This window comes from Ruditapes philippinarum, unplaced genomic scaffold, assembly GCF_026571515.1.
Source record: "Ruditapes philippinarum isolate M1 unplaced genomic scaffold, ASM2657151v2 ctg2313_1_1_1_1, whole genome shotgun sequence".
NCBI lineage: Eukaryota > Metazoa > Mollusca > Bivalvia > Venerida > Veneridae > Ruditapes > Ruditapes philippinarum.
Window position 1 is genome coordinate 49,267 of NW_026863924.1, and position 14,344 is coordinate 63,610.

Sequence of the window (14,344 nt, forward strand, 5' to 3'; positions counted from 1 at the left end):
CTAAAAATAGCATTTTCATTGATTAAAATGATATTCATGATAATCCGAAGCTTTACGGAAATTGCCGAACATTTTTCATTAGGTAAAAAAGATATTCATCCGCGAAATTTGTGATTGTAACCTCATATTTCTGTTGACTAATCTAAACTTTTAATGCACTGTAATTCGTTAAGTGCCTACATTAAAAAATATTCTTTCTTTTAAATTGCTGGTTTTTAAGCAGTTTTGAGTGAGAACTACTTTGCGTTGTTAGGACTGTGAGGAAATTTTGTGTTAGACCGTGGATGTTAGCTATGTATTTACTGATCTTACGATCAGAAAATACAAAAATTGCTTTATTCATTTATGCAAGACTATCAATCATTCATGTTATATACATGTATATTCAAGTGCGATGGACATCACAGTGTCAGTTTATTTCATATTTATATAAAAAAAAATCCGAAAGATATGGGATATATGTAATTTATGCAGGACTTCATTCGTTAATTCTTGTAGATCTACGGTACAAGATAATTACATCGATAGTTGCTATTAAAATCTATTTTTAAGGAACGTCCTAAATTAATTTCAGTACTGGTAATTAATAGTAGATCTAAGTCTCCATATGATCTACGCCTGGCACATTAAAACAAATTTTGACTGAATGTATTGTTGTTTCCTTGTGTCATGCAGCAGAAAATACCTACAGTTGTATAATTATGTTACAGCTGGCCTGATGATAATTTTTGTACTATAAGTTTCATTTGTTGTTTTCTTCTTGTTTCAAAGCGTTAAGTACCGTGAACTAAGAGGAGCACAGTATACAACATGTTTAAAACCAGATTTGTCTTACAATTATATGACTAACGGCTGGAGATCGGGTTTTATCACACGGGGGTCCGTGCCAATTTTGCGACTCCGTAAATATGGTATTGCACGGCCGTGCATTTCTTGCATCTCAGACAGGATTATCTACCGTTTACACCGGTGCTAGAAAACTCTCCCCATGTAAGACAAGTCGCGTGCATTAAATGACGTCATTGACGCGCGCCTTTTATGAATGAATCGCGTTCTTAGGATGACGTCATTTTTCCGTTATGAATGAAGTTGTATGTTCATACGCTACTATAAGAAAAAAGTGCTTAATGAGAATATCAGTTTGCATAATTTCTGTTCCGAAAATAATTGACACGTAATATGCAAGAAAAAGAATCAAACAACGGCTGTTGGTACAGACGGGAATATCTAGCGTTCGGGTAAGTGTTAAGCGGAAACTCGACAGAGCCTCGTTACCGCTGTAAACAATTATCCTCGAGCTAGATATTCCGTTCTTGCATCTCAGACAGGATTATCTACCGTTTACACCGGTGCTAGAAAACTCTGTCTTACACCCCCCATGTAAGACAAGTCGCGTGCTTTAAATGACGTCATTGATGCGCGCCTTTTATGAATGAATCGCGTTCTTAAGATGACGTCATTTTCCCGTTATGAATGAAGTTACGCTACTATAAGAAAAAAGTGGGTAAGGAGAATATCAGTTTTCATAATTTCTGTTCCGAAAATAATTGACATGTAATATGCAAGAAAAAGAATCAAACACCGGCTGTCGGTACAGACGGGAATATCTAGCTCTCGGGTAACTGTTTAGCAGAAACTCGGCAGAGCCTCGTTACCGCTGTAAACAGTTACCCTCGAGCTAGATATTCCGGCCTATACCGGCAGCCGGTGTAAGATTCTTATAGTCTGTACCGGCAGCCTGTGTAAGATCCTTACAAGTAAAATGGTTTCCTGCGGGGAACATTTTTAATGATATAAAGATATTTCATTTAACTATTTTCAACATTGTTGGGGGGGGGATAAATAAACGTTTGTATCAGGAATATAGTTGACAATAATCGATCAATATTGAAGAAGGTCTTTGGAAACTGGTGACCGTTGATGACCGCAGAAGGTCTAACATAAAACAATTATTTCCTTTTAAGAAAATGATTAAATAGGCCTTACCATTTAATGATAATTCCGAGCAAAAAAATATTAAAAAAATAGAAAAATAAAAAATAAAGTAAACACACAAGTTTTCGCAGAAAATATCTCTATCTATTATGGCAGATGCCACTACGAATATTTTAATTTTGTAGATTTTCAGTATAAACAATATATTGTTTGTAACATTTTGAGATACATATTAAATAAACATTGATAATTTTCAAACACATCATTCAAGTTTTTCCACCTTAAACCGTAACACAATTATAGAAAATTAAAAATATCACGTAATAGTTGTTTTGTTCTTAATTAGGTGTAGTCCAATATATTAGACGTTACAGGCTTGTTATAGTTTATGTCGGTCAAGCCTGACGTCTAATAGTTATTGCTCAAAAACGCATAGCATCATAAAAAATTCAAAAAATGTATATTGTCTTGCCTTTCAAGCTTTATTCAAAAGCTTATCTTCTTTTCTTTCAATTTCATGCTAAATCATACACAAAAACTCTCAAACAATGTACTTATCAATTTAAAATGAAATATAAACATCAATCTATTTTTGTCTATCAGCCATACTGGTTAAGCAAGGTGCTTTAAAGATTGATTCCAAATTTTTGGACGGAAAAATATATTCGAACACACTGACGGTGCATGGGCAATTATTTCGTTAAAAAATATTCCATTAGATTGTTCTGTCTCAGTTAAACGCTTGCATTTGAATTAGCCAATCAGATTTCGCGCACTTTATGACCGTCATTTGTTTATCGGCTGTAAAAAGAATTGAAATACATGAGAGGATTTAATCATGATTTTTCGGATGTGACAGTTTAATTATTTTGACAAAAGGTATTTATTTTTTAGTTTTGTTCATAAATAGGTCAAAACTTATGTAAATACACGTTGTCTTCATTGTTTTTCGTTCCGCCCGATTTTCTGGAGGAACATGCTATGGGTTTTTGAGCAATTTCGATATGACGTTGCTTTGCCCAGAAGCAAAAATATCTCAAAGCGACGTCATATCTATAGGACCAAATTAGGTGTAATTCTGACTTATTCCCTAGATGATTATCCGTAACGTACCGGCAAACGGTATTTAGCCAGGTTTTCGAAAAGATCAATTAACCAATCATGTACGGTTTACAGATCACATGCTCCTCCATGTACCGAAAACAGGTCACGTGCTCCTCCATGCCTCAAAAGTTAAACGCGTACCAATACCCTGCGGTCTCCAGACCGCAGGGAATAATATTTTGACGTGACGTCATTAGCGTTATACAAACATAGTGTAAAGAGCGCTACATGTTAGCGTTATACTATAGGCGCGTCAATGAAATATGACCCTTATTTCACTTTAAACGGTCTTTATTATGGGTATGTGATAAATAGAATATTAAATTCATGTAAGTTCCATACTGAATTTATTGCACTCGTTGAATAAAATTATATTATGCGAGCCTCTGGCGAAACATAAACAATTTCAGTGAACTCGGGTGGGAATCGTTAGAAAGTAGAAGAAACAAACACAAATTAATCTCATTGTATAAAATGAAAAACCATATATCACCTTGTTATCTTTCAAATCTTCTAACATCTACCCAAAAAAGTACATATAACCTTAGACATATTGACTATTTAACTCCAGTTCCAACCAGAACACACTTATCTACTTAAAATCATTTCTACCTTCGACTATTCGCACCTGGAATCCTCTTTCTGAAACACTTCGATCTAGTCCAACTGTAAGCTCATTCAAGTCCAAATAGGAAAAACCAACGTTTTACAATACAGGCTCACGTAAAGATCAAATCCTTTACACAAGATTAAGATTAGGATGGAGAATCTGTTCAGAAGGTCTATTGTGGATAGCTCAACATGCACATGCGGAATGAGAGAAACTGTATCTCATTTTTTATTGCAATGTACCAAACACAGAAATATACGTCAACGATTTCTCACTAATTTTACAGTAAATAACCTTCTTTACGGCAACGAATATCTCTCTTTTGATGAAATTTCAGAATGTCCAAAAATTCAATGTTATATACAATCGAAGCGCTTTTTGTAAAAATTACTGTCAGTGTGAATAAACTAGCTAGGCCTTTCCGTACGCTCATATTTCTTTACATGTTAATTTTTTTTAAGTATTTAATTTCGGATGAATTCAATCATATCTTTCCTTACGTTCTTCCTTTCTTTTAGCATTTCACCATAAGTTACCTTAGTTTCTCAATAGTGATAATTCAACAATCAATTATTCTCTTATCTTTGTTATACATTCAAAAAGCTTACATCTAACCGCAACCTTTTTGTGCATCTTTATCTTGAAAATTACTTTTACTGGAGAGGAATTGATATAAGTGTTGTTTTACTTGTTTCCCAATCAAGTCTGAATTACATTGTTGTGAAATGTTTGTAAATGTCATTTTATGTACAATTAATTGAATAAATAAAGTTTAAACAAATGAAAAATGGTTCTTTTTAACTTAAAACGGCGTTTATTTTTGGTACATGTATATGATAAATAGAATATTAAATTCGTGTAAGCTCAGATCGAGGCTTGCATGTTATAATTTTATTGAACTCGTTCAATTAATTTATTATTAAATTTATACTCATTCAATATCCTCTATATATCACATTTTTTGCTATCTTAAATTCAAACTTATCGTTTTAAAGGATTTTTTTATCCTGAATGCCTAACAAAACTTTATGGCAGGATATCTTAGCGCTATAAAGTAATACATTAGTTGAATTCAACTTTGTTGGTATACATGTACTGTATGTGCTGCACGTGACATTTAGACCCACCAAGAAGCCTTTCTTTCTATTTACCGGCAATGTTCTAGTGATGAATTAAAAAAAAAGACAACAACAAAACATTGTTCAAATATCATAAGTTATTCACTTTGAGATATTTTGAACGTAACTTGATAACATTGACATAATGTCATGCAACGCAATTAGAACGTTGGAGCGTGGACCAAATCGCGTTACGAGGTAGTCTTATCATATGTACTGAGTCTCTTTAATTATATTAAATGATATCGTTCTGAATTTTAGCATGTATATTAAGCAATGGAATATTAGATATCAGTTAAAACATTTTACAAGCCATTGTCAAGAGAATTTGAGCCGCGTCACGACAAAACCAACATAATGGGTTTGCGACCAGCATGGATCCAGGCCAGCCTGCGTATCCGCACAGTCTGATCAGGATCCATGCTGTTCGCTTACAAACCTTGTAACAGGTAGAGAAACTGATAGCGAACAGCATGGATCCTGATCAGACTGCGCGGATGCGCAGGCTGGTCTGGATCCATGCTGGTCGCAAACCCATTATGTTGGTTTTGTCATGGCGCGGCTCATTTTGTATATAAACGCTGTTGTCCATGACTTAAAGGGACAAACCTCATGAATACGTTCCAGATTTACGCAATAAATTGAATATATTGTTTGAAAAGTACAGTAGTCACTTCTTAAAAAAATTTCCGTCAAGTGACACCAGTCCTAGGTAAAATAGAATTATATAATCAACAATTGAAAACGTCGTTAAATGGTACCCATGCAATTTTGGAATATTCTATGTGTTAGTTAAATAACAATCCACGAGAAAACACATTCATTTAGAATAAATATACCTTTCTTTCCTGCTGCACGTGACTTTTTATTCTAATGTTATGACAGTAAGTTAAGAGTATGAAACAACACTAGAAACAGATATGTATTTTATAAAATTGATTTATTTTCAAACGAAAATTGAAAAGAAAAGAAAAACAAACAAAAAAGCACAAAAAACAATGATTTAAAATTTCAAATGTCTTTCTTCAACAGCTTTGTTGAACGAAGGAGTCTTTTCAGTCCTGAAACGAACAAAATATCATGTTTTAAATTATTATTAAAAACGTGGACACATGTAAAACTAGTGATTTTTAAGATTGACTATATATACATGCATATTTATCATGAAATTGTAAACAGATTCCATGTAAAACATTTCCGACTATTTTTTTTTCAGCTAAGGAATTGCAACAGTCCTTTCAGAGATTTCAGCATTAGAATATAAAATATGGGATGCTAACAATATATCTATAGATCCTGGTAAAACTTCACTGATATAACTCTATACTAATGACAATAAAAACTTATCACTTTGGTACTTGCAGGTTAAGTGCTACACATACATGTTTATCTCATGTACCCGTGCCGGTTTTGGTGTTGCACAGCCTTGCATAATTATAATTATTTTGACGTGACGTCATAAGCGTTATACAAACGCGATATATGTTAGAGTTACACTATAAGTGTCAATGAAAAATGTTTTTTTTCACTTCAAACAGTCTGTGATAAATAGAATATCAAATTCGTGTACGTTCATTACTGAATTTATTGAACTCGTTGAATACAATGATATTATGCTCGGCAGAGGCTCTCATAATATAATTTTATTCAACTGGTTCAATAAATCAGTATTAAACTAACACTAATTCAATATATCCTCTATATTTGCGTTTCTATTAACCGTTATGATTCAATATAGCATCTATTTCTTATATTCTACTGACAAATTATAATGGCATTATCAAAGTTAACTACGATAACTTTTAATGTTACTTGTACCATGTTGTGTGCAGCTGACTGTCACAAAAGATCCTCATAATTCCGAAGGCAGACCCAAAGTCGTCTTTGTCTTCAGAGCCAAAAACATTTGAATCACTAACTTCGGCTCTATCTTCATAAAAGGCGTCGTTACATTTCATCCAGCTCACAAAACCATAATCATCGTCGGAATCATCACCTGTATCATCATCATCACCGTCATATTCTCTTTCTTCACTTTGAACAATGACCTTAAGATGTCTTCTTCTCTTGCCTTTAGCCTCTTTCTTCGACCCAAAAATTTCTCTCTTCGTCTTTTTGGGGACACTTGTAGGCCTAGTGACACCATGCGTAGCGCATTTAAATGCACTGCAGTTACATCCCTTCTTACTGACCATTGTCCTTGTTAAATCTGGCGGTTCTAAAATCAAATATGTGATACAAGTTAAATTTAAACAAAATAAAAGCAACACGAAACACGGAGCAAGATTTAAGAAATAAAACAGCGGGGGCACGGGGCGAAAACACGCTTATTAGCGCCCCCCCCCCGCTTATTAGCGTGTTTTCGCTCCGCGATCTAGCCATTTTAACTTATAAATTCTCGACGTTTCACTTGGCTAGGCCGCGGGGCGAAATCCGCTAATTAGCGTGTTTTCGCTCCGCGTCCCCGCCGTTTTATTTCTTAAATCTCGCTCCGACTCGCGGGGCGAAGTTTTATTTATTAAAAATCGCGAATGGCACAAATCAGCAACCATACGAAACGGAACAGCTATAAAAGACATAACTAACTTTAACTACTGCAACGGACGATAGATGAAGCAATTTGCTATAGGAAAACAATATATACCTGTTATATAATCAAACTATTGCAGAAATATTGACAATATTCGCTTCTATTTGTGCAATTATGCGACCAGATTAAAATACACAGAGCAGACAGATATCTGTTGGAGGTTGTATACAGCCATGTACGTTTATCACAAACATATACCAAGATGATTTTAGTTTTCCATTATGTTAATAAAATATATAAATTTTATTATACAAAGTACATTTAGAACACAGACATTTGGGGTTTGGAGCTCAAAACGCCTTTAAAATCCAAATAAAATGCATATTTGTCAATCCCAGCACATGTACTGATCATATATATCAAAAAAACTTAATATATGCCGTTTGGAAAAAATTTCATATTTCAACATCTATAATATTATTATAGATGTTGAAATATGAATTTTTTTCAAAACGGCATATATTAAGTTTTTTTTGATATATATGATCAGTACATGTGCTGGGATTGACAAATATGCATTTTATTTGGATTTTAAAGGCGTTTTGAGCTCCAAACCCCAAATGTCTGTGATTTAGAAGCGCCTTATGTTATTAATAAATAAATTATTTTTTAAAAGTAATTAATAAACAAAGGGTACTTACTATAGTGAATATTATGAAGCATATTCGGTTTGTACCAACTGTCTCTTGTGTCCGTTATTTTCATTTCTGTGTTAGATTTTCGAAACATTGTTTCAACGTGTTTTTATAATCAGTTTAATGTTCCCGTTGCTAATGCTGCTCTCTTAACGTCAACGTCATATGACGTTGTACTATCTTGTGACGTAATAATAACGTTATTACGTATTCTAACACGACCCGCATTTTTCCCTATTGAACATAGAAGAACCGAAAGTGTGTGTTATTATGCTATAAAATCACTGTTTGACGTTCTATATTTAGACATGTGACGTAATCATTATACACGTGACGTAACCACTAAAAATGTGACGCGCTGACAATAAGTACGGAAACAAATCAGGCGCAATTAAGCTAATTATAATGTACGGCAGCATTTATTTGTTGACGTCGTGTTAGAATCGAAATAATATATCCAAATCGGTGATTTTATTGCTTGATAACATCACTGTTTGTCGTTCGGATGCGCATCATTATATCACTCGGGCTACGCCCTCGTGATATAATTCCCCGCATCCGAACTCCAAACAGTGATGTTATTGAGCAATAACATCACAGTTTGGGATATATTATTTCTTAAATAACTGACATATATATGCATAGATTTGTGAAGAGTTGCTTTATCTATAGAGGAATTGATTCGTATATGTTTATTGATAAGAGTAAGTTGTTTGTTGTACCATGCACTAAATTAAATGTCTACATATTAATGAACTTTATATAATAAGTAAGAAAAAGCTAGCTTGTATCAATTGGAATGACACTGACACATCCTTGGTCAAATGAATTGATTAGCTTTGGCATTTTGTCGATGTTCAAATGACTATCTATATTTAAAAGAACATCTTTTTCGTTTAAACAAATGAATTTTCTTATGTACAAAAATGATAAAATTATTACTCGGATTTAATAGGAAGATTCAGTAATCTTTTATTGATTTTAAGAAATTATATGATTACACATATATGACCAGTATACGTGTAAATAGTAGGTTAAAATGACTGACAAAACGCGATCATCGCATTCTAATCAAGAGCCGATTGAACCGGGAGATGCTCCCCGACTAGGTTTTGGACACAGAAAAGTATATCTTTTGTAGTTTCAGAGTTATGTCCCAGACAAAGTTCAAAGTGCAATAATTCCAATATCAGGCAAGACAGAGTTACTGTTCTTCGCACTACACTTCTACACGATCTACCTACAGACTTAGTTTCTAGTTGATACCTTTTGTAGTTTCACAGTTATGTCACGAACAAAGTTCACAGTGTAAAATTGAAAAAAGGGCAATAACTCCAAAAATAGGCAAGACAGAGTTATGCTTTGCCACTTCTATTTAATGAGATCTATATACCTACAAAGTGTTTATACTTTCAGAGCCATGTCCTGGACAAAGTTCAAAAATGAACAAAGGGCAATAACTCCAAAACTAAGCAAGGCAGAATAACGGTTCTTTTGCACTGCACTTCTATTTAATGAGATCTATCCACCTACAAAGTTTCTTCTTGATACCTCTCCTGGTTTACGAGTTATGTCCTGGACAAAGTTCAGTGTAAAACTGAACAATAACTGCAAAATTTGGCAAGGCAGAGTTACGTATCTTTTGCACTGCATTTCTATTTAATTAAATCTATCTACTTACAAAGTCTCATGGTTTCCAAGTTATGTCCAGGACTAAGTTTAAAGTGTAAAAATGAGCAATTGGCAATAACTAATAACTGCAAAATTAGGCAAGACAGATTTAAGGTTCTTTTGCACTGCACATCTACCCATGAGATCTATCTTTCTACAAAGTTGTATGTTGATATCTGTTATAGTTTTAGAGTTATGTCCCAGACAAGATTTTTCTAAAAGGGGAGATAATAAAAAAACGGAACAAAACAGAGTTATGGTTCTTTGGCACTGCACTCCACCTCTATGCCCTCTACCATAGTGTGAAGTTTAAACAAATTATCTCCAAAGGTTTTCAAGTTATGCTCCGGAAAAGACAACAGAAGGACAGATGGACAAGGCGGCGACTATATGCTCTCCGTTTGGGGAATTAAAAAATATTGACCAACATTAAAAAGTTTCTGGACAGCAACAGGAATGAAACCTGATTAGCAATATCATTTTGTTTTTCATTGAAAAAGTTGTAAAGGTAAATTGAAAGACAAAGATAATTCTTCAAATGATACACATTTTATTGCATTCATAAGCACGTGGAGATATGAGATCACATTATATGATAATATATTTTGAATTTTTCTTCACTATGACATATATTCAGTTTTGCATCACAGCAATTATTTAATTTTTTCAAGAAAATTAGTTGCTGCTTTTTGAATTGTACCTATAGACATAAAATTCAACATTATGTCAAGTGACTGAGGAATACTGATTTTTGAAACAACATGAACTTATCTGAGTACTTTTAACAACTTCAAATATCCGGACTATTTTTGAAGGAAAAAAGCATCTTAGGAAAACTATTAAATACCATAGATGCCATAATTTATAAAATTTAACACATGCCACAGAAGTAAAATAGACTAGATATATACAATTCACAGAAATATATTTGAAATATCTTTAAAATAAACATTCTCAATGTTAACAAAGATTATTGTGAAAATAATCAATATAGATTTTTTAATATAATAAAAAATCATTTCAAATATTTTTTTTTTGTTTTTTAATAACTTAACATATCCCAATTAAGAAAATATCCTAAAATAGGGTTCTTAACAAACAAAATAAGGTCCTAAACATGGTCCAAAACCAATAATATCAGGTCCTAAATAAAATCAGGTCCTAATAATAATATCAGATTGAATAAATTAGATAAGGTTCTAAATAAAATAACCATGCTGTATGGCTATATAAAACACCTTCATATAACTTTGCTATACTTTCTCAATTTAAATCACAGAGGAAGATATATATCACAGCTTTAAATAGATTTGAAAGCATACAAAATGTTAATGAGCCAAAAAAGCATCTTCATTCACACATGACAAATCCCTAGTCATTGCCAGGAAATATATTTGAGCCGCATCATGACAAAACCAACATAATGGGTTTGCGACCAGCATGGATCCAGACCAGCCTGCGCATCCGCGCAGTCTGATCAGGATCCATGCTGTTCCTATCAGTTTCTCTACTTGTAATAGAGTTGGTAAGTGAACAGCATGGATCCTGATCAGACTGCGCGGATGCGCAGGCTGGTCTGGATCCACGATGGTCGCAAACACATTAGGTTGGTTTTGTCGTGACATGGCTCATTTAAAAGAGACTCCACTACAGGTTCTTGACAGGACAGGACTAGGAATGTTTTATCAAGATTTGTGTATCATTTAGTATAGGTCTGGACAAATAACTTGTATGCAAAATTTGAGATCATTCACTGACTACTATTTTTCTAAAATCATTTATATTGTGAACAAGAGCTATCAGTGATCACGTGTTAACTGATGATTGCCAGTTCAGCAGTTGTATTGAGGGATGACTGGACAGTTGTTTCCCTACATATGTTGCAGCTAATTTGTAGCATGTGCAGCTAGTATGTGGCAAAAGACATAACAAGTGTCACAAAACTAATGATTTTTTCCAGGGGAAGGCCGATCGCTAATGTTGTAAGAACTTGGGCCCAAACCTTTTGCTATTTGTTATTTCGAAATCAATTTGTTTTTCTGTACATTTACATGTATGCATAAGCAATAAAATATGATTTAACCTAAAATGATTTTTGTTACATGTAAATTATGTGTTTGGTCATTGCTGATACACTTTTATATCATGTGATTTAAAGGTATAAATTTTGTATTTCATTGCCTCTCACTTTATCTAATTATAAATGACAATTAATGGTAGGTAAATCAAAAGGATGATAACCATTGTCTGAGTGATTAGTGATGAAGGCGAATTTAAAGTTTAAAAGTTCAGACAGAAGTCAAGATAGTGAAGATGATTGTGTCTAGAGTAAAAAGTGATGCTTCAAAAACCTCTAACCTTACATTATAGGTAACAGTAAGATATTACTTCCAAACCTTTCTGTCCCATTAATTTCTAAAAATTCCTTAATTCACAGAAAAAATATGAATAACATTAGGCATATGCTCTTGATAAAACTTTATGAGATATACAAGTGATTGAAAACAAATTACAGTGTTGCTAAACATTGTCATGAATGATTTTATGTCCTTTTTTAAAACAATTATCATAAAGGGTTTGTTAAAATTGAGGTGTATACAAAGTTTTGCAAGTGTGAGTACTGTTGCAAAAATACAAATGTCAGAGCAGAATTACATGATTTAATTTCAATATGGTTGGTACTGGCACTTGCTTCAACAAGAGCCACCGCCGGGCGGGGGCAACGCTCGACTTTTTACTTTTTCTAAACGCAAACATAGAAAGGTTTGAACATATATTAACGTTTCCTTTTTATAAATTTAGTTGGTCTGTCGTGTCACATTAGTTTTCTTTATATATTTTGTATATATATGAATAGAAACATTAAGCATATTTCTAAAAATAGCAACAGTACGCAATTTCTTAAAATAGCAACATGACGCAATTTCTAAAAATAGAAAAATGACGCAATTTCTAAAAATACAAAAAAATGACATAATTTCTAAAAATAGAAAAGTGACACAATTTCTAAAAATAGCAACAATGATGCAATTTCTAAAAATAGAAAAATTGACGCAATTTCTAAAAATAGAAAAAATGACGCAAATTCTAAAAATAGCAACAATGACGCAATTTCTAAAAATAGAAAAAAATGACGCAATTTCTAAAAATAGCAACAATGACGCAATTTCTAAAAATAGAAAAAATGACGCAATTTCTATAAATAGCAACAATGACGCAATTTCTAAAAATAGAAAAATGACGCAATTTCTAAAAATAGCAACAAATTCTAAAAATAGCAACAATGACACAATTTCTAAAAATAGAAAAAAATGACGCAAATTTCTAAAAATAGAAAAAAATGACGCAATTTCTAAAAATAGCAACAATGACGCAATTTCTAAAAATAGAAAAAATGACGCAATTTCTAAAAATAGCAACAATGACGCAATTTCTAAAAATAGAAAAAATGACGCAATTTCTAAAAATAGCAACAAATTCTAAAAATAGCAACAATGACGCAATTTCTAAAAATAGAAAAAAATGACGCAATTTCTAAAAATAGCAACAATGACGCAATTTCTAAAAATAGCAACAAATTCTAAAAATAGCAACAATGACGCAATTTTTAAAAATAGAAAAAAATGACGCAATTTCTAAAAATAGAAAAAATGACGCAATTTCTAAAAATAGCAACAATGACGCAATTTCTAAAAATAGAAAAAAAAGACGCAATTTCTAAAAATAGAAAAAATGACGCAATTTATATATATATATATGTGTGTGTGTGTGTGTGTATATATATATATATACATGCATATATATATATATATGTATGTATATATATATATATATATATATGTATATATATATATATGTATATATATTTGATATATATATATATTATATATATATATATATATATATATATATATATATATATAATAATAATAATAATGTATGTATATATATCTAATTGATATATATATATATCTATTTGATATATATATATATATATATATATATATATATATATATACACACAAACACACACATTTATATATATATATATATATAATACATATACTATACATACACACACACCAATAAATGCACAATCTGAGAAAATTCAGTAATATAACCTTCAAGGTCAAGGTCATTAAAGAGCCCAAGCAAATTTGGGTTTGATAAACAACAAGGTCTGGTCCTTAAGAATGTTCTGTTATAATATGAAGTTTATCCCTTCAAAAATAGCAAAGTTACAGTCAGTTACCGCCAAAACAATGAAAATTTCAATAATTTGACCTTCAAAGACAATGTCATTAATGAGTGAAGGTCAAGGTCTTTCGGTATATTTTTAACAGTTATCTTTGAAGATTATTATGTTCAAGTTTGAAGACAATCCATTCAAAAATAACAAAGTTACAGCCAATAATAGCCAAAAAAATGAAAATTTCAATAATTTGACCTTCAAAGTCAAGGTCATTGATGAGTGAATGTCAAGGTCTGACTGGTTATTTTTTAAGGGATATCCTTGAAGATTATTATGTTCAAGTTTGAAGACAATCCATTCAAAAATAACAAAGTTACAGCCAATAACAGCATGAACAAGCAAAAATTGGACTTTTAACCTTGAAGGTCAAGGTCATTTATGGATGAAGGTCAAGGTTAGTGTGGTCTACTGAAAGGTCTTGTCCCAAGG

General features: G+C 32.3%; 1 protein-coding gene across 1 annotated transcript; it reads right to left on the reverse strand.

Annotated features, from left to right (window-relative positions):
- Nucleotides 1-5,712: 5,712 nt before the first annotated feature.
- LOC132723851 (uncharacterized) lies at nucleotides 5,713-8,145 on the reverse strand. Its single transcript, XM_060708653.1, has 3 exons — nucleotides 7,999-8,145; nucleotides 6,586-6,985; nucleotides 5,713-5,828 (listed from the first exon to the last, which is right to left on the reverse strand). Exons 1-3 carry the CDS (start codon nucleotides 8,084-8,086, stop codon nucleotides 5,771-5,773), a joined length of 546 nt encoding a protein of 181 aa, XP_060564636.1. The 5' UTR covers nucleotides 8,087-8,145; the 3' UTR covers nucleotides 5,713-5,770.
- Between the last annotated feature and the right edge of the window lie 6,199 nt (nucleotides 8,146-14,344).

Bases quoted from the DNA above. Each gene is read 5' to 3' on its own strand.
- LOC132723851 (XM_060708653.1), bottom strand. From the start codon at position 8,086: ATGTTTCGAAAATCTAACACAGAAATGAAAATAACGGACACAAGAGAC. The intron at 6,986-7,998 runs GTAAGTACCCTT...ATTTGATTTTAG, and splicing joins GCTTCATAATATTCACTATA to AACCGCCAGATTTAACAAGG. The intron at 5,829-6,585 runs GTACAAGTAACA...TGTTCGTTTCAG, and splicing joins AGTCAGCTGCACACAACATG to GACTGAAAAGACTCCTTCGT.